At 40.1% G+C, this 24,675-nt stretch overlaps 1 protein-coding gene across 4 annotated transcripts in view; it reads right to left on the bottom strand.

The window, feature by feature from the left end:
• Positions 1-24,675, bottom strand: part of LOC138742032 (activating molecule in BECN1-regulated autophagy protein 1-like) — a 427,572-nt gene that overhangs the window by 336,940 nt on the left and 65,957 nt on the right. For all 4 annotated transcript variants that reach the window (XM_069896235.1, XM_069896241.1, XM_069896227.1 and 1 more), the window contains 2 exons: positions 15,789-15,855; positions 5,862-7,327 (listed from right to left, as the gene is read on the bottom strand). In XM_069896235.1, coding sequence (XP_069752336.1) covers positions 5,862-7,327; positions 15,789-15,855 — 1,533 coding nt within the window. The remainder of the gene's footprint in view (positions 1-5,861; positions 7,328-15,788; positions 15,856-24,675) is intronic.

A 24,675-nucleotide genomic window follows, 5' to 3' on the forward strand; every position in this document is an offset into this window, starting at 1 on the left:
ACTTTCCATCAACCACCCCAAGAGGCTATAATTGCTACACTCAGGATTTGGCTCAAATACAATACCTCTGAAATAAGTGTTCACCAATATTCCCTTTTAAGGCTCATACCCAAACAAGGAAAAGGGAACAGAAGATCCAAAAACTGTGATCCGGAAAAATTTAAACATGTATATCCAAATAGTCAATTGAGTACCTCAGTGCCATACAGGTCATTCAGAAGCAAACTTTTTAAAAATATTTATTCCCCCCCCCTCCCAATCCTTGCATTAGGATTACCAAAATAAACAGTTTGGAACATGATTAAGAAGAGCGTACTGGTGAGTTCAGTGATCGTAAAGGGCCTGGTATTCCAAGGAAGGCCTCTACTGCTGACGTCAGAAGAATTCTCATCATAACAAAGTAAGATACCCAAACATTTGGTCGACAGATCAGAAACACCCTTCATGAGGGAGTTGTGGATGTGCCAATAACTACTGTCCACAGAAGACTTCATGAAAAGAAATACAGAAACTACATTGCAAGATGCAAATCACTGGTTAGCCACATAAAGGATGGTCAGATCAGAGTTCGCCAAATAGTATTTGAAAGAGCCTGTAGGATTTTGAAAAAGGTCTTATTTACAGATGAGACCAAGATCAACCTGTAACAGAGTGATGGCAAGAGCAAAGTGTGGAGGTGTAAAGGAACTGCCCAAGATCCAAAGCATACCACCTTTACCATGGTTTGTATCTTGCAGTGTAGCCTCTGTATGTCTGCTCATCAAGTCTTCTGTGGACGGTATTCGTTGAGATATCCAGATTTCAGATTTATTGTGAGAGCACGTACATGATATCACATACAACTCAGATTTCTTTTTCTATGGGTGAGGCAGAAATTCCATTTATTGGAAGTGCAAATATGAACTGTGAGCAAATAACAAATGTAAACAAACTGCAATGCAGAGATAATTTTTTTTAAAATCAATAAAGTGCATAAGTTAGAGCCATTAAATGGGTCCCTGATCCGCACCTGCCTCCTGAAGAGTGTTTCTGATCCGTTGGACATGTGTTTGGGGATTTTTCTTCATTATGTTGAGAATTCTGCTAACATCAGCAATGGAGGCCTTCCTTGGAATACCAGTGCTTTTGCGATATTGTGAGTTCACCAGTACACTTTCTTCAAAACTGTTGATTTTTGGAAACCCGAGAGTTTCATCAATGTCTCTTACTTTATTATTCTTGTTTTTCATTATGGCTGCTTTGACTTTTGTTGGAAACCCGAGAGTTTCATCAATGTCTCTTGCTTTATTATTCTTGTTTTTCATTATGGCTGCTTTGACTTTTGTTGGAAACCCGAGAGTTTCATCAATGTCTCTTACTTTACTATTCTTGTTTTTCATTATGGCTGCTTTGACTTTTGTTGGCATAACTCTGGTCCTCATGTTGAAAAATGACAACTATAGATTCCAAAGGTGATCAAAAGTTTAGAAGCAACCCCAATTCTCTTATATTTGCACCAATGAAGCAATTAAACATACCAGTCCTCACAAACACCTGTGAAGCCAAATGTGCCAAACATAAGGTGCCCTGAAATGAGGGATGCATGTATAAAAAGTGCTGTAATTTCTACATGGTCAAACCAAGATGTATAAAAATAATCCTGAATAAAATCAGGAATGTGCACTTTAATGACATGTGAATTGCTTGATTACAAATTTAAAACTGTGGAGCACAGGGTCAAATAAAGGGGAAAAAAAGTATCTTTGTCCCAAACATTATGGAGGATACTGTTGATCACAATTATGAAATAAAATGGTACAGAGACATTTCATACAATAATCACACTTCAAAATTCTGCAATAATTCAGCAGTGGTATTTCAGACAAAATATAGAATTGCATAACATGGAAACAGACTCTTCAGCCATCTTCGCCAATTATCAAGTACCATTTTACAGCAATCCAATGTTATTCTCCACTCAGATTCTTCACTTGCCCACATACTTGGGGTAATTTACAGTGGCCAATTAACCCATCAACCCATGTCTTTGGGTGGTGGGAGGAAGCCATAGCCGCCCACACAATCACAGCAAGCATATGCAAACTCCAAACAGAGAGCAGAGATCAGAATTGAACCTGGGTCACTGAAACGGAGGCAGCAGCTCAATAACTGTGGCATTTACTTCAATGTTAATGCTTCATGACTCAATAGTGGTGTTATGTTACCTGAAGCATTTTATCTTTGAAGAACAGTCAGTTATTAATTATTAACATTTCACAGTAAAGAACATCGAACATTACAGACCAGTATAGGTTCTTCAGCCCTCGACAATGTGCCGACCTACGTATTCTAACCAAAAAAAAGTTATCTCTTAAATGCCCCTAATGTTTCAGCCTCCACTATGATCCCTGACAAGGCATTCCAGGCACCCACAACAATCTGCGTAAAATACTTCCTTACTCCTGATGTCTCCCCTAAACTTTCTTCCCTTCACTTTGTAGAGATTCTCCTAATGTTTGCTATTCCTGCCCTAGGAAAAAGGCACTGGCTGTCTCTCAGAATCTTGTTGACCTCTATTAATTCTCCTCCTTTCTTCACTTCAAAAATTCCCAGCTCTGCTAATCTTGCTTCATAAGACTCATTTTCTCTTCCACCAGGCAACAACCTGGTAAATCTCCTCAGCACCCTCTCCATAACTTCCACATCTTTCCTACAATGAGGTGATCAGAACTGAACACAATACCCCAAGTCCAGTCTCACCAGACATTTGTAGAGTTGCAACTTGACTTCTTGACTTGAACTCGATCCTCCATTAATGAAGTCCAACATCCCACAGGGCTTCTTAACTATCCTATCAACCTGTGTGGCAACCTTGAGAGATGTATGGATTTGGAACCCAAGGTCCCTCTGCTTTTCCAATCTTATTTTTAAGTAAATGACCATTATCTCTGCACTTAGCCTTCTGGTTTGTCCTTCCAAAATGCATCACCTCGCACTTATCTAGTTTGAACTCCATCTTCCACCTTTGTGCCCAATTCTGCATCCTGTCTACATCCTTTTGCAACCTAAGACCACCTTCAGCACTATTCACAACTCCTCTATCCATCGTATCACCAACAAACCTATTGACCCATCCTTCCGCTTCTTCATCTAGGTAATTCATAATATTTTTTTTTTTAATCACAAAGAGCAGGGGTCCAAAAACAGATCCCTGCAGAGTCAGAATAATTTCCATCCACTACTACTCTCTACTTTCTAAATGCAAGCAAATTTTTGATTCACACATCCAAAGTTCTGTGGATCACATGCTTCATGACTTTTGGAACGAGTCTCTCATGCAGGATCCTGTCAATTGTCTTACTAAAATCCATATCAACCACTTCTACCACCATCAATTTCTTTTGTTTCCTCCTCAAAAAAAAACTCCATTAGATTAGTGAGGCACGACCTTCCCTTAACAAGGCCATGCTGACTATCCTTGAGTAGACTGTTCTTCTCCAAATGCTCATAGATCCTATCCTTAAGAATCTTTTCCAAAAGTTTGAACACCACTCACAGGTCTATAATTCCCTGGATTCTCCATATTACCTTTTTTTAAACAATGAGACTACATTTGCCATTCTCCAATCCTCTGGCACCTCCTCTGTGGCCAAGGTGGGCTGAAAGATCATAGCCAATGCCCCAGCTATCTCTTCCCCCCCTTCCCACAGCAACCAGGGCTGGATCGCATCAGGTCTTGGGGAATCAAGAACCCATACTACTACTTCTTTAATCTCAACATTATCCAGCACACGTCTGTTCTATTCTGACCTCACCCTGATCAAGGTTCTTTTCTCTTGTGAACACTGAAACAAAGTATTCATTTTGGACCTTCCCAACCTCCTCTGCCTCCAGGCACATGTTGCCTCCTTTATCCCTTAGCGGCTTCACCTTCATTCTCATTATCCTTCTGTTTTTCACATACGCATAGAACTCCTTGGGGTTCTCCTTAATCTAACTTGACACGGCCTTCTCATGCCCCCTTCAAGCTCTCCTAAGTCCATTATAAAGTTCCTTCCTGGCTACCATACAATTCTTAGGAGCCCTTTCTGCTTCCTAAATCTAATGTACGTGTCCTTCTTCCTCTTAACAAGCTTCCTCACCCGTTTTGTCAACCATGGTTACCTTTTCCTATCATCTTTTCCTTGACCCAGTGGGAAACACCTATCTTGAACCCAGTGCAAGCAGTCCCTAAACTTGCTTCACATTAGTTCTGTGCTTTCTCCCGTAAACATTCTTCCAATTTACTCTCACTATTCCCATCATAATTCGTCCTTCCACAATTGCCATTTTATCTGCGTTTATCCTTGTCCTTTGTTAAGCTAAAGCTCAGGGAGTTGCAGTCACTCTCACTGACATGCTCCCCCACCAAGAGTTCAACGACCTGATCAGTTTCATTTCCCAGAATTAGTTCCAGAATAGTCTCTCCACTCGACGGCTGGTCCACCTGCTATGTCAGGAATCCTTCTTGGACACACATGAAAATTCAGCCCCATCCATCCCTCTTTCAGTCAGGTAGTGCCAGTGAATGTTAGAGAAGTTGAAGTCTCCCATAACATCAACCTGGTATTTGCTGCACCATTCCAAAATTTTCCTGCTTATCTGCTCCTACTATCTGCTTCAAATAGTACAGAGGGCTATTTGGGGGCCTATAGACTATTCCTAATACATTGGTTGCTCCCTTCCTATTTCTGATTTCCACCCACACCGTTGCAGAAGACACTCCCTCTGAAGCTTCCTCCCTTTCTATAGCTGTGACTGACCAATAAATGCTACTTGCAGAAGAATGAACAGCTACTAAAGGAATTGAATATTTCTCCCCTCCCCCCCCATAATAAAGTGCCATTCACTTAGAACACACAGAGACAGTAAATTGCTGTGGGCTCCCACTCAGAGCGATAACACCAAGTCTTGATTTTTTTCTGGTTCAATGATCTTCAGAACATCAAGATTTGGCTCGATTTAAAAATACTTTGCTCTGCTGGGCTTGCCTTTAAACAGTGAACTAACTCACTTCATTGGAACATTATCAAACAAAATGCGAGACTTGACTTTTGAAGGAGGTATTTGCTTGGTCAAATTAGCTGAATTTGAGAGCTCAGCGCAATGCAATTCAGGCAAGGATTCGCAAGTTAGCGCTTTTGCAGCTGAATAAAGCAGGTGTCAATTCGAGAAAGAAAGATCAAAATCAAGGGCGCTCAAGATGCTAGAGTTGGAGCAGCAGAAATTGCTTAAAGGGGATTGCAAGTACAGGATTGTGAAATAAGATTCAATATTTCACTTGTTAAGCCACAGAACTGCTTTTTAAATTTAACATCATGTCCCAAATACAGGTGCTCAAGTGAATGTAAAGGTGCCTCTGTTGCAGAATAAATTAAAAAAATATACCAGGTCTATTATTCACCTGATTCCAATAAATACTTATTCCTCATGGAAGTATATTATCTGGTCACTATCACATTGCTGGTTGGGATTCTTCAGATTTGGATATGTTGGCTGGCATGTCTCCTATGATAACAACTTAATTGAGAACTCCACACATCCAGTAGCGTCCAATTGCAACAGGGATTTAAATTTCAAATTATAACAAATTTAAAACTTGACCACCTAGTATTTGTTACCAGGTAAGACAGCACTTCATCAAATTAAGTACGAAACAAGCTCACTGTTGACTTGTTAACATCAAACAAAAAGGTAGACCAAGAGGACATCTTATTTTATACCAGAATCACTGGCACTTACTGCATAACATCTAGTTTGCTTTCAATTGTCTTATCATCATTTGAGAAAAGGTACACAAGATTACTTTTCAGTATGTTCTTAAAACTAGAAGTAAATTTTACCTTCTCAGTAAATTTTCTTCCGAGTTTTCTTCAGGCATTTCTTGGTTTAAGGCCTCTTGTGAAACATTCGACATTCTGTTTGATGTTGGTTGACTGTACACCCGGTCCCAGTGTCCTGTCTCATTATTAAAAGTTAGACCCATTGTACGCTCCCCCTGTTGCCCAGAGCCATGACGGCTAAATCTGCCTTCTGAACTACTCAAGCCATGAGCCCTTCCCATGATCCCTCTACTTGGCGGCATTGGGGATTGGCTACTTCCATGCCCTAGTGGTTCATAATTGTTTGGCACATGCCAAGAGCTGCTCTCATTTGATGAAAAAAGTTGTGTGGTCCGCTCCCATCGCTGAGTGTCATGGTTGAAAGTTAAAAGGTTATGGCAGGCTCTACAACGACTTAGATGTCCACCTGATGAATTGGAAGTGTTTTCAGCATTTTGTTGAGATGGGCCAGCCCTATTAGGTTCTATATTGTTATTTAGGATCTCCTGCACCTGCTGGGATGAATTGGATTCATCACCACCTCGCTGATCCACATCCTGAAAGCGGTCCATTTCCATGAAGTAGCGGCTCAGGTTGCACTGGAGGACGTTCCTGACAGAGGATTGATTGTTCGGTCTCTCTTCATCCAAATTGTTATTAGCACCAGTGTTGACACTACTGCTTGTGCCAGGATTAGAGACACCCCTCCCCTCAGAAGCTAAAGTGTAAACAGGTTGAGCGTTTGTCTCCTGCTGCCTCAGCACAGATAGCAAGTTTACAGAAGATGCACTAGTTCTAGGAGGTGGCATGTTTTCCAATTCAGACCTTGGTGATACATTCAGCATTGTTCTTGTCCAATCAGACCCACTTAGCCTTGAACTCTGGTCCCTGTAACCTGGGGTGGTATTAGATTGTTGCAAACTTCCTGACTGGTATGCTGTGTGCCCTAATAAACCCCTCCGGCTAGTTGCTGCAGAGAGATTTCGGAGAGAGTTGCCAGAATTCTCATAATTTACAGTACTGAAAGCAGAGGGTCGATCAGAAATTTGAGGATCGGGCTGGGATAAAGGCCTTTCAGGAGGAATACGCGGCTCAGTCCGTGCAGATGTAGAATTGGTGGTAGCAGAGGATGTTGAAGGAGTACTGTCTTCATTGGGTACAGAAGAGGAGGAAGATGATCTCAGTGCAGAGCAACGACTACAAAAACAAACCAACCCCATGTGATGAACGCACTCCTGGACTGGATAGCTGAAGCGGTCGCGGAGAACAGCATACACTGAAGTTCTACCACTTTCACCTGCTGGCAAGGTATTCTCCTCAGACTGGCTCTGATCTCCTGTTGAAGTATCTGACGACCGTGAGGACAACATGTGCAGAAAGTTGTGGAGCAGTGGTGTTCGACGGACAGGCTGTGACTGGAGGAAAGATCTCTGGCGATACGGAGGTGTTTCGACGTTATCCAATGGAATTTCACCATCATCATCATTCTGGAGAAAAGAAAAATAATTAACACAAACTGCAAATTCCAGCACAAGTTAATCCTTCAAGAATTCTCTGTGCAGGTCAGCCACCCCTTCATCAGTATATTTCCACTAAATTCTATTTTAGGAGAGGGCTGAAAAAATGCAAATAGAATGAAAGGAGGGAAACCAGCAAGAAGAACTTGCATCAAACATCTCAAGCATCATGAGACACACTGGATAACCTAAAATACACCCATTATGATCTGCTTGCCATGGCTTTCTGTGAAATTCATGGAACTGTGTGTATTTCATGGTCAAACACGTCAGTCGAGAGCAATAAAATTTATCTGGCACATTTAAGGATCTATAGTGCCTGGACAGAAAGGCTCAAGGCCAAAACATTGATTACCCTTCAGTTTCTATGGGTGCTGTGTGACCTGCTGAGTTTCTCCAGTATATTTGTGTATTACACTTCAAATGCTTGTCAATAAATACCAATACCACATCTGAAACCACTAGGTTCCAAATTTTAATTTAGGTTAATGGAACGTCACCATCACATCCTCAAAGTTCGGTGGCAGTTTCGGACCCGGGACAGCAGGGAGTGGCGACACAGCGCTGCTCTGCAGGGTCCACCAGCCAGGTCCTAATGCTGATGGCTCCGTTCAGGCTTTAAACTGTCTGTTAAAGGAGATGACAATATTTGAATTAAAATCCTGAAACTTGGGGTCCTGCCCAAGATGGCAGCAGTCATGAGGGGTTGTGGACTCCAGGGGAGCAGCGGATAGGTACAGGACACCAGGAACTAGGAGAACACCACCCCCCACCCCTTACCTTTGAGGAGAAGCATACATGACCATAGAAGACAGTGATCTTGGCAGTGGACCAGTGAGGGATTCAGCAGCCGAAGGACCCACACAGGTTGTGGGGTGCTAGAGACTGGTTAATTATAACTAACTACCAGAACTGGAATTCGAAAGGGATCTGAAGGCACGAAGGGACCTCAGGCACTGAACGTTTCTTAATCTATCAGAGGTTTAGATCTGGAGCTCACGTTGCCGACAGATCGAACAGGAGTCTGTGTGGTTGCAAAGGCTGCGAGAGCACTGGAGGAGAATCCTCAGACACTTAATGACTCCAAAGATACTCTCTTTTACCACTCTTGCTGTAAGTGGCACCAGGCATCGCTAATGATGACTTCATTTGCTCTTAAGTAATTTATCTGTACGCCTTGTCGCGTCCCCTCCACTCACCTTTTTATTCATGAACCTGTCTGCTTTTCGCTCATACCTTGAAAAAAAGAGCTCAGACCCGAAACATTGCTTATCTCCTGCAGATGCTGCGTGACCTGCTGAAATTCTCCATCGCTTTGGTGTTAGCCATATCTACCTGCCTTGAGAAATAGCCTATTTTCTCCTTATCTGTTTATTGCTTATTCATTTCCTACACTTGCTGATTTAATATATAATATTTGAATATACTGGCAAGTTGAAAGGATAGGATTGGGAGATTTCACTAATCAGAGAAGCTTGCTATTGATTATTGACTCAAACTAAAATCAAGCCTGCACAATCTACATCACCCCAGTCACGAGCTTTAAACACCAGCTCAGTTCTCAACATCCTTGAAGTCTTGCTGAGGCAATGCTCTCCGCCGCTGGCACATCCAAAGGGCCAGCTCAGGCTGCCCTGATTGCCTCTGACAGCTCTTGCCTTTATAACTGTCGCCAAAATGTTAACAATCAAAGACATTGAGAAATGCATGAAATATGATCAACAAAGCACAAACCAACTGAAATTTGGGGGAAAAAAACCATTCAGGTAAAAATTAGCAATCTAGCCAAATATTCCAGTTCTACTGCCTATTGGATGATTTGTTGATAAAAACATGTACAGGTACATGATCCTTTATCTGGACATCCAAAATCAGGCAACTGGGGGGAGAGACGGCCAGTGCGAGTCGGGCGGGCGGGGGTAGACCAGCAGTGGGGCGGTTTGGGAGCGGAGACTGGCAGCGCGAGTTGGGCAGTCAGGGAGGGGAGACCGGCAGCGTGAGTCGGGTGTGCGAAGGGGGGAGAAGAGAGACAGCAGCACAACTGGAAGGGGGTGGAGTGGATACGGCAGCACAAGTCGGGTGGGTTTAAATCTGACATTCCAAAATCTGGAAAAATTCGAAATTCGGAACACACTGTCCCCCAGGGGTTCCGGATAAAGGATCGTGTACCTGTATCAGAATCAGAATTTATTGTCATGAACAAGTCATGAAATTCAGTCTTTCATGGCAGCGTCACAGCACAAACATAACTTACAACATTACTATATAAAAAAATAATTGCACGAAAAATAAGGCAGGGTCTGGTTCATTGATTATTCAGGAATCTGATGGCAGTGGGGAAGAAGCTGTCCTTGCGCCTTTGAGTGCTCGTCTTTAGGCTTGAATTACCCACAACTCCCATTGCAAAAAGGAAGATGACCAGATCGGTACAATTCAAACTTGAATCACATTTGCTCAATAAGTTGTTTTAAAATGAATTTGCACCAGACATATTGTGATAATAAAAAGTCATCCAGAGTAAACATATTGCTTTCCTTTATGAATTTGACAAGAACCTCGTGGAAATCATTTATTTTCCTGTATCACAAAAATTCAAACAAAAGAAGGGAAACGCACAAGGTTCTGATTGAAAAGATTAATTTTGCAGAATTTTATTTCCAAGTTGTTATGTCCTGATAGAACATTAAAATGGAATTATAATCTTTTTACTTTAACATTGCATTCTAATGTCCTTTGTCAGCCTGTTTTCAGAGAAACAAATATGAAGTAATATCTGTGTGGGTTTCCTCCAACTGCTCCAATATATACTAAGGTTGGTCAATACAGCGTAAGTGGGCACCACGAGCTCATGGGCCTGTTATCGTGCTATATGTCTAAATTTTCAAAATTTACCATAAATATTCGTGTATAATGCGACCTCCACCCCCATTTTTGAGGGGGAAAAGGGGGAAAAGTTTTACCCCCGTGTATAATATGACCCCCCTCCTCTCACCCACCTGAGTCGTGCTGCCGTCCCTCCGGCTGCTCGCGCGCCCGCCCGAGTCGCACTGGAGTCTCTCACAAACCCCCCCTCCCTTCACCCACCCGATTCACGATGTCGTCTCTCATGACCCCCCCTTCCCCTCACGATTCACGATGTCATCTTTTACAACCTCCCCTCCCGCCTGAGTCGCGCTTCCGCTCGCCTGCAGAATTTTTTTTTTTATTTTACTCTCAGGTATAATGCAACCCCCCCCCCCCCCACTATTTTTGAGGGGAAAAAGGGAGAAAATCTTTTTGCATTATACTCAAATATTTATGGTAAATTTAATTCTCATCAATTTCTTACAGATTTTAACCACTCACATTCAATATGAAGGACAACTTGCAATGGCCAATTAAACTAGTGGCCATATATCTTTGAGATAGGAGAGGAAACCAAAGCAGAGAGATGAAACTCGTATTGTCACAGGGAGAATGTGCAAACTCCAGACAGGCAACACCAGAGATCAGGATTGAACACTGGTCACTGGAGCTGTGAGACAAGAACTGTGCTGCCCCCTTATGTACCATTTCCTCACAGCCCTCAATTGTCCAAACTCTCAAGTACTCCCCCACATTTTAAAAATCTCCAGTAATCAGGGCTCAGCAGCCCTTCCTAGAAGAAAGGGACAGAGCATGCAAGAGTGGACAAGGAATCACATCAACAGCAATTACTTCATAGCTTATGCTCCAGAACAGTGTTCAGTACTCCATTCCCATAGAGAGAAAGAAAGCAGTTGTAAATTCTCTTTTTCCAAGAGTTCTGGAAGATCAGAAACTTCCCAGCATCTAAACAACTGCACAAAACTTTCAACATGATAATTCCAACTTAGTTTCTCTGATATTCCCTTGACATGTTCCACAACATCTTACTGAGCTGGGATTGCAACCTTAAATGATTGTAAAGGTACAAGAGCACCTCAGAACTCAAGTGAGAAACAATTCTCTTGCTGTTTACGTCACATTGCACCATGGATGCCTGTATTTAATTGTTCTGCTGTCACATTAAGCACAATACTGGCACACAACACAATAGAGGATACAATCAAGAGTGAAGGTCTTCATCTTCACAAGAATCTTCACACAAATGCCATTAACATGCACAAGCCTGTACAACAGATAAACTAGCTAGGAAGAAGAAAATCAATCTGGACTCAGCCAGTTGGCAAGCATTGGTACTACTGGGGTACACTGTGAACAAGATGGGCAGTGAAGCTCCTCATCCAGAACACTTTTTCCCTTTGCTACCCTCAAGTGACTTGCCCAAGAGGTAGTTAACATAGTAGACAGATGCACTAGCTCTGGAAGAGCAATACATGGTCATTTGAAGATTATCATAAGGACTTCAAGTGAAACACAAAGATCTGCAGACAATGCTGAAGAAACTCAACAAGTCAAACAGGGTTAGGGTGCCAGCCCACATTTTGTCCATACCTTGATGAAGGGCTCAAGCTCGAAACATTGGTTATGCATATATAACAAAGATAAAGAAAGTACTCTGTTTGACCTGCTCAGTTTCTCCAGCATTGTGTCTTTAACACAAGGACTTCATTGGCTGTAGACTCTATCTCGAGAATTCTCAGGGTTTCTTCCTCCTGACTATACACTTCTGGGCCATCACCCGTGTCCAGCTAATGCAGCAGAACCTCTTCAAACTATTGGTTATGCTTTTTTTTATAATGTATATACGTTTTAAGCATTAACAAATGGAATTAAGTTATGAAGTGTTTTCTCTGATTTATGCTTTGAATTTAACATCAGACCTCATTGACATTAGTATATGGAATGTATCACAATGCTTTTACCATTGCAATTATTAGAATCTTTAGTATTGTTAAGAACATATGTAGTATAGCCAAGTGTAGCAATAATTCCTTCAATGCCTTCATGTAAATCCATTAGGTAATGTTGCCTACCTCAGCAAACAGATGCCATCTCTCTGGCTCTAAAAAAAAAACTTGGAACACCTGGACAGCAAGTCAGGATGCTCTTTATTGAATGCAGCTCAGTGTTCAACACTAGCAAAACCTTTCAGCAAGCTCCGAGACCTGGCCTCAATACCCTACTGTGTAATTGGATTCTAGATTTCCTCATCTCCAGATCCCAATCAACGCAGAATGGAAAGAACTTCCGGACAATCTCCATCAGTACTGAAGAACCACAGGTCTGCATTCTTAGCCCCCGCTCTACTCGCTTTACACTTACGTACCAATAACACCATCTACAAATTTGCTGACGAAGCCACAGTAGTTGGCTGTATAAAAATGGGCGATGATATAGGAGGGAGACTGAAAACTTGGCTGAATGATGTACTAAGAACAACCTTGCACTCAATGTCACCATAACCAAGGATCCGATTGTGGAATTTAGGAAGGCAAAACCAGTGGTGAAGATGGTGAGCAAATTTAAATTCCTGGGAGTCTATCTCAGAGGACCTTCCCTGGTTGCAACACATGAATGTCATCATGAAGAAAGCACATCAGCACCTTTACTTCCTCAGAAGTTTTTGGATGTTTGGTATGTCATCAGAAACCTTGGCAAACTTCTACAGATGTGTATTGGAAAGTGTGCTGACCGGCTTCATCACTGTCTGCTATGGAGGCACCAATACCTCTGAGCAGAAAGTTCTGAAAAAGATAGTGGACACAGCCCAGTACATCACAGATAGAACTCGCTCCACCATCTAGAAAATCTACATGGAATACTGCCATTGGACAGCAACAATCATCAAGGATCAAAATTACTCAGAGCCTGCTCTGTTCCAGCTGCTGCCACCATCAGAAAGGGTTATAGGTCCCACAAGGCTCGCACCACCAGGTTCAGGATCAGTTGCTACCCCTCTATTATCAGATTCCTGAACAACAAATTCTGATCGAAGGACTCTGACTTTGCAGATAATTTATAACTTGTTTTGTGTGTGTATTGCACGATTTGTTTACATTTCTCTTTTGTGTGTGTATTATTTTCTTGAGTACAGTTACTGAGGAAGAGAAATTCTGCTTGGCCCATAGGAAAAAGGATTTGAGGGTTGTATGTGATGTCATATATGAACTCTGACAATAAATCTGAACTATGAATAGTGTAAAAATGCATACAAATTGTGAACATCAACAGATCCAATAATTTCATTCAACATTTTCCACGAGTGATACTTTGAAATTATGATCCTTAGTTTCTTAAATTAGTATTTGAAAATAAGGCAAATCATGAAAATTCTTCTCCATCTGTAGAAATACTCAGTGGAATAACGCTATCTCGTCTTTAGCGTGCAAGCATGGTATGAACAAGAAATAAAGGTGACTTTACTTATGGAATCCTAGTAGCAAACATTGTGGAGGACTCTGGAATACAAGCAAAGATCCTGGGTACACAATTCTATCGGGCTGCAGCTTGACAGAGACACAACAGAAACTGCCAATGCTGGAGACTGGAGCAAGACAAAAAAACAGAACAATCTTCTGGAGGATCTCAGCGAGTCGAGCAGCACCAGTAGGAGGAAAAGAATGGGTCAGAACCCTTCATCAAAGCAGATTGCAAAAGGGTGATAGTCTGCATAATGAGAACTGGGTGGAAAGGGGCTAATTGGGGACTGGTAAACAAAAGACTCTTGCGAATTTATACAGGTGTACCGTGGAGAGAATTCAGACTGCTTCCAATTCTATCTGGTATGCATAGGACAGGAAAAAAAAACACAGAATTGTGAACTTGGCCAGCATCATCACGGGCACCAGTCTTCACTCCATCGAGGACATCTACAAGAGGTGGTGTCTTAAGAAAGCAGCCTCTATCATTCAGGACCTCCACAACTCAGGCCATGGCCTCTTCGCACTTTCCTCTCTATCATCAGATTTCTGAATGGACAATAAACCACAGACACGAACTCACTGTCTCATATTTTTGCACTAATTTATTTATTTTAAATGTAATTTATAGCAATATTTGCACTGTAATGCTGCCACAAAACGATGAATAATTATGACAATAAATGGCAATAATTATGGGTGGCATGGTTGGCGTAGCAGTTAGCGCAATGCCTTTACAGCGCCAGTAATCGGGTCCGGACCTGGGTTCGAATCCCATGCTGTCTGTAAGGAGTTTTGCCAATGGACATTCTGCCCATGTCTGCGTGGGATTTCTCTAGGGGCTCCGGTTTCCTCCCACTTTTCAAAGCATACCAGGTGTAAGTTAATGGGGTGTAATGTGGGCAGCATGGACTCGTCGGGCCAAATTGGCCTGTTACAGTGCTGTATGTCTAATTTTAAAACTTTAAATTCTGATTCTGATGGTGAAAGATGACATGCAGAGTCAGTTGATTGGCAGGTGCAAGACAATAGGAAAGAGGCAAGCGAAAAGTGGTCAGGTGGTGAAAGATGCGTTATACAGGATGGTGTGGGAGACAGTAGCTGGGGGTGGGGGGGAGGGGTGATTAGTGGAGAGAACAGCCACACATTCAGGAATCTGATAAGTAGAGAAAGTGATTTCATGAAAGCAAACCCTGAATTCTTTTCTTTCCTCTTGCCTTTCTCACCTTTGCCTGGAACCTGACAAACAATTATTGCCCCTGCCTCCTACCTCTCAACCATCCTCCCTTCACAAATCACCTACTACCCCTGTCCCAATCCCTTTCACTTACTCATTTTATTAGTCTCTCCTCCACGCTCTCAGTTTAGATAAAGAGCTCCAACGAAATGTGAACAATTCTTCCCCCACCATCCCACTGATACTTCTCAACCTGCTGAATCCATCCAGTAGATTATTTTTCTGCTGCAGCTTAACACCTGGAGTTTAGTTCTCCAAATGTAGACACATTGCCAGATGTAATCCTGGACAGATGTCAAGGCAAAAACCATAGTTGATAGTGGTATTAATACTAATTGTTATACATATCATCACCATCCTGACTGGGCTTCAGCCAGGGCCAAGTTCAGCCATTCAACCATGCTATTTCTCTTTCCCTACTAACACAAGTAGCTGTTCAGCTCATCAACCTCAGCCAGCTCTGTCATTTCATTTCTCCCACCCCACCCCGCCCAAAATAACCCTAATTCCAAGTAAAGGATTCTCTCTCAATGCCTGATAACATTCTCCTACTACCCAAACATCTAAAAGGAACAATTTATAGTAGCCAATGAAGCAACAGCTAGTGAGTCTTTGAGTTGTAAAAAGAAGTCCATGCAGTCACAAAGAGAAAAACAAGACTTCATACGGACAGTACTGGAGTTTAGAATCAAACTCTGGTTGCTGGAGCTCTGCAAGAGCTGCACCACCTGCAGTACCACTTAGACCTGTACCTAGAAATAACTCATTCGTTAAGATTAAACAGTAAAATTGATTAGAGTACTTTATTCTCTTAAGAAATTACTTGTCAAGACATATTTAAAACTCAAAGGAATAATCATTTTAGAATTACCTGCTGGTTGGAAGGATTGACAATTGCAGTCAGGAGGTTGTGACCCAACGAATCAAATCTGACCAGTCTGCAAAGCAAAACAACATTATTGTTCCCTTGTAGCATGCCTCTAGTTAGACAAGTAGTGAGAAAGCTTATCATTTCATCAATTCATCATATATCATTCTGCTGCATATGATCACCCTCCTCATAATTAATGGCACCAACAATTTTGACGTCATATTTTAAATTTTTAGGTTTTTCTTAATTTAAATTTTTTAATTTAAATTTCCAAAAATTAAATTTTTTAAATGTAGAAATTTAAAAGGGACAATTTCTGTTATCAACTTTCAATAAATATGAAGCAAAATGTCACTATAAAATTAAGAAAAATTGTTAAATTTTATGAAATTTCAGAGCAAGAAACTTTGCATGTTCTATACAACTGCAAAAACCATTAGTGCAACATCTCTGTTGAAATATTTTCCAAGTAATTGAGAACAATTCTTATTGTGACTTCAAACTCAAAAGGAGTAGGATGCACACCAGAAATAAAAGCAAATAATCAACAAAAAAAACTTGCAGGCACATTTTTGCCCACAAACAGCACATCAACCAACTTGTGCACATTGCTCCGCAATGGAAAACCAATGAGTTATGACATCTGAATGAGGACAAATATTTTTATTGTAGAATGTTTACACTCTAACTTTGTATAATCAATCCAGTCAGATTTGGAAGTGAAATCGTAAACCATTAATTCAAGAACGATGGCACTATTTTCTAGCAGTGATGGAAACCCCAGATAGATGGATGCTCTTGCTGCAAAGGGGAACTGGTTGGGAACAAAAGGAAGTAGTGAACTCATATTTCCAAAGGGTAAAGCAAAATAAAAATTGATTCACAACGCTTCCTATAATCAATCCTCATGCTCAATTTTTTTTGTCAACTTCCCTACAATCCTTATAATAGACAGCCGTTATTTACTTTGTAGTTTTCCTGGAAAACTGTAATGAGGCATTGCATGAAACAAGGAACCAAATTCTCCCCCCACCCCCACCCCACTGATACTGCTCAACCTGCTGAATCCATCCAGTAGATTATTTTTCTGCTGCAGCTTGCACCTGGAGTTTAGTTCTCCAAATGTAGACACATTTCTGAAAGTGAGCTGCATTAAGGATAAAATGCACAACTATTCAGGACCTGATAACTTCTTCTTGGCCTCCGACAGTCAAGATCGATCACGGGTATTGCACCTCTGGTTTATTTATCAGTGTCGACCGTGGCCATGGAGGCCGATCCAGGAACGGTAGGTTCTGCCATAGTTGCTTCAAAAGTAGAGCATCATTGATTATTGTCCGCTGTGCTCTTCACTTAGCTCCCCGCTTGTCAAACTGACTCAAGATCACTCTTTTGCTTTGCTCTAGGTGTTGATGAAGAGTACCTTGCCGTTTGTCGCAGTCACCTGCTGTATCCTCCCAAGACTCTGTATTGATTTTTAAGGCTTTCATGTCACGCTTGCAGAGGTCCTTGAAGCGAACCTGGGGTCCATCAATATTCCTCTTGCCTACTGCTAGTTCTCTGTAGAGGATGTCCTTAGGCAGTCTACTATTCTTCATGCGACAATCATGACCAAACCCGTGCGCACTGCATTATCTTAAAAGTGTGAACATTGTGGCAGTCTAGTGCGGGAAAGGACCTCAGAATTTGGGACTTTGTCTCTCCAGGTGATGTCAAGGATGCAGCGAAGGCTGCACAGGTGAAAACTGTTGAGTTTCCTTTCCAACTTGGAGTAGGTGGTCCATGTCTTGCTACCATGCAGGAGAGTGCTGATAACACATGCACTGCACACAGCAACCTTGGCCTTTGTAGCGAGTTTCTGATTCTCCCAGACCGCGAGGAGAGTTGAGCAAGGATCGATGCTGCTCTGCTGATTCGCCTATTAATTTCAAGCATCGAAGGAGAGATTATCACTAATGGTTGACCCCAAGTATGTGAACATGAGAACCACTTCTATATTGTAGTTGTCAATGGTAAGAACTGGTGTCTCTACTATGTTCTGAGCAAGGACATTTGCTTTCTTTACGCTAATGGTAATTTGGAAGTCCTTGCATGCCTCAGAGAAGCGGTCCATGAGAGTTTGCAGTTGCTGCTTAGTGTGAGAGGTTATTGCAGCATCATCAGGAAAGAGCATATTGCGTAGTAAGATCTTCTGCACCTTTGTACTTGCTCTCAGGCGCGCAGGATTGAACAGCCGCCCATCAGACCTGGTGCCTTCTGTCGACGTTCCACATGCATGCTTCAATAAAAACTGGATCACAACACTTCCTACAATCAATCCACATGCTCAATTTTTTTTGTCTGCATCAAATCAGTCAACTTCCCTACATCCCTTATAATAGACAGCCATTGCAGGTGCCTTTTATCCGGAATTCCAAAAACTGGCACTTTTTTCAGTAGATGACACTACGCACAAGTAAGGTTAATTTCCCACAATAAATTATCTGTTTTCAGTTCCTTTCTTTCCCCCCACCCCCCAAACCCTCCCAGGGATGCCCTCTCTTACCTTTGGTGGAAAGGTGACTTTCAGCTCCAAGCACCCGGTGAGAGAGAAGCAGGGGGTGGCTGGATCAATGCAGGAGCAATGGCCATTTTCCTTAATCATAATCCCCCACATACCTGGAACCACTCTGGCACTGCGATCCGGTGCCGTATCAGGTGTCAGATGGAGGTGGGCAACAGATGGCACTGCACTGCTAGGTTGTGCCTGAGGACTGGCACAACGAGCTGGTGGAGTGACTGAAAGCAGTCGGCGATCGGCACCACTGCCCCGGCAGCCCACTCCTCCTGCATCTCTGCACCTCGTATACGTCCTTCTGCCCCGCTTGGCTGCTAACTTCAAGCAGCAGATGCTGAACACCTTTTTGGATGAGCTCCTGGGCCATCCCGTTGCCTCTGACCTCCACCTGACCAATACGCTGGTCAAACTCTGCCCCCGCACTCAGCCTGGCTGAGGGCACAAAATAGTCTGGTACTGGCCCGGGGTGGGGGGTGGGGGGGCAACTGACAGACTCTGGGGCCTAGCTGAAAGGCAATTGCTTAAAGGGACGAAAATCAAAATAATTCTGAAATCCAGAAGATCCCGAACATCAGCAGGTATCTGGTCGCAACAAATCCAGATAAAAAGGTTAGGCACCTGTGTTTACTTTGTAGCTGCCCTGGAAAACTGTAATGAAACATCCAACAAGGAGGCAAATTCTACCCATTACATTTCATCTCTGAAATTGAGCTGCATTAAAGATATAAAGCACAACTATTCAGGTCCAGATAATGACAATGTATATCATTATGCATGAGCTGATAATTTTATGAAGACACCAAGAAAGAAAAAATATATAATCAACATTTTGACTGTTAAGTGTTCATAGTTTCACCAATCTCTCCATTTGATTCTTAATGAGAGAATAAACATTCTTAGAGTTAGCAAGAAATTAGTTTGCAGTAAAGAATTAACAAAGTAATATTCAAATAAAAATTGAGGCACAGAAAACTGTAAAACACTACCAAGGGGAAAAAAACAAAATTATAATTTGGGTTCTGCCCCTAACATCAAATACCTCATATGAAGAGTGGAAGGAGTAGATAAGGGATAACCACAAAATCAGGAGACAATTGAAAATTACCTTGCAAGTTATCTTGTTTAGAACATCTTAAGTATTCCCTTAATGCGTGGGCTTTTTTATAATTTTTTATTTTTCACACTCTGAACCATATCAACCAAAATATATACAAACGTATCTCATGAAATATATACACAGTAGCATTTTCTCCCTTTTATCCCCCTACCCTCCCCCATTCCCACCCCCCTCCAAAACCAATAAATATTCAACATATACAATACAATAAAACCATAAAACAATGTTTTCACTCCATGAAAAATAAACAAGAAAAATGTGTCATCTACTTTTACACATTAAATCAATTTGTTTTGTCTTCTTATCATTTTAGGTGGTGGAAGTCAGAGGCAAGCCCTCTCTGTTATGTTCCATGTATGAATTCCCAAATTCTCAAATAATGTGACTTTATTTTTTAAATATGTTATTTTTTCCAATGGAATACATTTATTCATTTCCATGTACCATTGCTATATTCTCACGCTCTTTTCCATTTTCCAAGTTGATATTATACTTTTTTTGCTACTGCTAAGGCTATTATAATAAATCTTTTTTTGCGCTTTATCCAATTTGAGGCCTAATTCCTTACTTCTTATGTTACTTAGAAGAAAGATCTCTGGATTTTTTGATATGTTATTTTTTTGTGATTTTATTTAATATCTGAATTAGATCTTCCCAAAACATTTTCACTTTTGTACATGCCCAAATGGCATGTACTGTTGTTCCCATTACCTTCTTACAGCAAAAACATCTATCTGATGATGTTGGATCCCATTCTTTTAACTTTTGAGGCGTGATATGTAACTGTATCATGTGTAACCTTGTGTTTATTATATTTTTCATAGTTCCAGAACATAACTTTTCCCATGCTTTATTTTTTATCTTTATATTTAAATCCTATTCCCACTTTAGTTTAGGTTTATATCTTATTTCATCATTTTCCTTATCTTGCATCTTAATTTACATGTTCATTATAATTCTTTTAATTATCATTGTGTCTGTAATCACATATTCAAAGATGCTTCCTTCTGGTAATCTCAATCTGTTTCCCAATTTATCCTTTAAATAAGATTTCAGTTGATGATATGCAAACATGAGTTATTCCATATTTGTACTTCAACTGTTCAAATGTTAATAAATTATTTCCCAAAAAACAATTTTCTATTCTTGATTCCTTTTCTCTCCCATTCTCTAAAGGAAAGGTTATCAATTGTAAAAGGGATTAGTGGTTTTGTGTCAAAACAATTTTGGTATTTGGTCATTCGTTTTTTTCCTAAGTGGATCTTCTTCCATATATTAAGTAAATGATGCAATACTGGTGAGCTTTTATATCGTACCAGCTTTTCATCCCACTTATAAAGTATATGTTCCAGTACCTTCTCCCCTATTTTATCTAGTTCTATCTTAGTCAAGTCTGGTTTTTCCCTTGTCTGATAAAAATCTGATAAATACCTTAATTGTGCTGCTCTATAATTTTTAAAGTTTGGTAACAGCAAACCACCTTGATTATACCTCTCTGTTAATTTATCTAACGATACCCTCAGTTTCCCCCTTTCCACAAGAATCTCTTTATTATTCTCTTTAATTAATTGAAGAATTTCTCTGTTAAGGTAATTGGTAACGATTGAAATAAGTATTGTATCCTTGGGAAAACATTCATTTTAATGCAGTTTGCCCTTCCTATCAACATTAGCAGTAATTCTTTCCAATGTTCTAAGTCTTCCTGCAATTTCTTTATTAGTGGCTGATAATTTAGTTTGTACAAGTGGCTTAAGTTATTATCTAACCTGATACCCAGGTATCGGATTGCTTGTGCTTGCCATTTAAATGGTGATTCTTTTTTAAATTCTGTATAATCTGCGTTACTCATTGGCATCACTTCACTTTTATTTGCGTTGATCTTGTTCCCCTATATTTCTCCATACTCCTTCAATTTCTTATGTAATTATTTTATTGATATTTCTGGTTCTGTTAGGTATGCTATGATGTCATCTGCAAATAAGCTGATTTTATACTCCTTCTCCTTTATCTTTATCCATTTTATTTTATTTTCTGTTCTTATCAGTTCTGCCAATGGTTCTATCGCTAAGGCGAACAATGAGGGGGATAATGGACATCCCTGTCTAAATTGGCTCGATACATAGCCATTCACTGTTACCTTCGCCAACAGTCCATAATACAATGCTTTAATCCAATTAATATATTTTTCTGGGAGATTGAACCTCTGTAATACTTTAAATAAGTAGTTCCACTCTACTCTGTCAAAGGCTTTTTCTGCATCTAAAGCAACAGCCACTGTTGACTTCTTATTTCTTTGAACTGCATGAATTAGATTAATAAGTTTACAAACATTATCCGCTGTTTGTCTTTTCTTAATAAATTCAGTTTGATCTCGGTTTACTATTTTTGGTACACAATCGGCCAATCTGTTTGCTAATAATTTTGCTATTATCTTATAATCTGAATTAAATAGAGATATTGGTCTATATGATGCTGGTGTTAATGGATCCCTTCCCCGTCTTTGACATTACTGTAAATATTGCTATTTTACATGAATCTGGCAAGTTTTGTGTTTCTTCTATCTGGTTCATTACTTCCAGAAGAGGAGGAATTAATAACTCTTTAAATGTTTTATAAAATTCTATTGGGAATCCATCCTCTCCTGGCGTTTTATTGTTTGGGAGCTTTTTTAATATATCCTCTACTTCCTCTATTTCAAATGGCTTTATCAGTTTGTTTTCTTCCTCTTCTTGCAATTTCGGCAGTTAAATTGTAGCTAAAAAAAAACTCTTCTATTTTATCATCTTTCCCCTCATTCTCAGATTGGTATAATTGTTCATACAATTCCTTAAAGTTTTCATTAATCTCTATTGGGTTATATGTAATTTCTTTGTCATTTTTCCTTGATGCCAATACAGTTCTTTTAGCTTGCTCTGTTTTAAGTTGCCAGGTAAATATTTTATGTGTTTTTTCTCCCAGTTCGTAATACTTTTGCTTTATTTTCATTATGTTCTTCTCCACCTTATATGTTTGTAATGTGTCGTATTTTATTTTTTTGTCCGCCAATTCTCTCTTTTTTGTTATATCATCCCTTTTTACTAGTTCCTTTTCTGTACTTACTATATCACTTTCCAACTGCTCTATTTCCCGATTGTAGTCCTTTTTCATCTTAGTCACATAACTTATTATCTGTCCTCCAATGAAGGCTTTCATTGCGTCCCGTGTTTATTTCAAAATATGTTTTAATTTGGCATTGAATAAACTCTCTAAATTCCTGCCTTTTAAGTAGCATGGAGTTTAACCTCCATCTATATGTTCTTGGTGGGATGCCCTCCAGTTCTATTGCTAATAACAAGGGTGAATGATCAGATAGTAGTCTAGCTTTATACTCAGTTTTCCTAACTCTCCCTTGAATATGGCCAACAACAAAAGCATATCAATCTTTGAGTATGTTTTGTGCCTACTCGAATAATATGAATATTCCATCTCTCTTGGGTGCTGCCTCCTCCATATATCCATAAGTTTCATTTCCTGCATTGATTTAATCATAAATTTGGCTACTTTATTCTTTTTGCTGGTCTTTTGTCCAGTTTTTTCCAACATTGGATCCAAATTAAGGTTAAAATCCCCTCCTATCAATATATTTCCTTGTGTATCTACAATCTTCAAAATAATATCCTGCATAAACATTTGGTCCTCCTCATTAGGTGCATATATATTGAGCAAATTCCAAAATTCTGAGTATATCTGACACTTTATCATTACATAGCTCCCTGCTGGATCTATTATTTCCTCCTCTATTTTGAATGGTACATTTTTATTAATTAATATGGCTACACCTCTAGCTTTTAAATTATATGATGCTGCCGCTACAAGACCTACCCAGTCTCTCTTTAATTTATTTTCCATTTCCGTTAGATGCGTTTCCTGGACAAATGCTATATCTTTTTTTTTCAGTAAATTTAATATCCTCTTCTTTTTTATTTGGTTATGTATTCCATTAATGTTTATAGTCATATAGTTCAACATGGCCATATATCTTGTTTACACCTCATTTCCACTTCCTCAGCACCTCCATCCCCTTTTCCCCATTTTCATGTTTTCCGTTTTTAAACTCAATGTATGACAACACATTTAAAACATAAAATACTCCAACAATTCCCACACCCAATATTACCTTAACCCCAAATGCCCCCCCCCTCCTCTGAGTTTCCCCTTATTCCTTGCCGGGCAACCACAACTCCCCTTTCCATTTGGATTGTGATCTTGTTCGCAAGCGTCAACTGATTTCGCATTGATGGTTATTCTCTCTCCCCCCCCACAAACTTTTTTTTATATAAACACACATATAACAAAGCTCTACCTTTTTTCCCCCTTACTTCCTTCCTTCCCCTCTCTTTTCCCTCTTTAGTTCTTTACATATACATTGTTTTTACATCTTTATATATACTTTATCACCGTTCTTCATTCTTATTATATCTCTTCATCTCTCCTTCTGTCCTGCAAATGCTCTGCGAATTCTTGTGCTTCCTCCGGATCTGAGAGCAGTCTGTTTTGCTTCCCGGGTATAAATATTTTAAGCATAGCTGGATGTCTTAACATGAATTTATAACCTTTTTTTCCATAGAATCGATTTTGCTGCATTAAACTACTTCCTCTTCTTTAAGAGTTCAAAACTTATGTCTGGGTAAAAATATATTTTTTGACCCTTGTATTCCAATGATTTATTATCTTCTCTAATTTTATTCCTTGCCCGCTCCAGTATATTTTCTCTTGTCATATATCTCAAAAATTTTACTAAGATGGATCTTGGTTTTTGATGTATCTGCGGTTTCAGAGCGAGTGCTCTGTGTGCCCTTTCTATTTCCATTTCTTGCTGCATTTCCGTCATTCCCAGGACCTTTGGGATCCATCCTTTTATAAATTCCTTCATGTCTGTGCCTTCTTCACCCTCCTTCAGGCCTACTATCTTTATGTTGTTTCGCTTAGTATATTTTTCCAACTTATCAATTTTCTGAGATAACAACTCTTGTGTCTCTAATTTTTTTGTCACTTTCTTCCAATTTTCCTCTTAATTCGTTTACTTCCATTTCTACAGCCTTTTCTTGTTCTTCCACATTTTCTACTCTTTTCCCTATTTCTGTCATGACTAGTTCTAATCTTTGCATTTTATCTTCTGTTATTTTCACTTTTCTTTAGATTGCACTAAATTCTAATGATAACCATTCTTTTCA

This window comes from Narcine bancroftii, chromosome 1, assembly GCF_036971445.1.
Source record: "Narcine bancroftii isolate sNarBan1 chromosome 1, sNarBan1.hap1, whole genome shotgun sequence".
NCBI classification, from domain to species: domain Eukaryota; kingdom Metazoa; phylum Chordata; class Chondrichthyes; order Torpediniformes; family Narcinidae; genus Narcine; species Narcine bancroftii.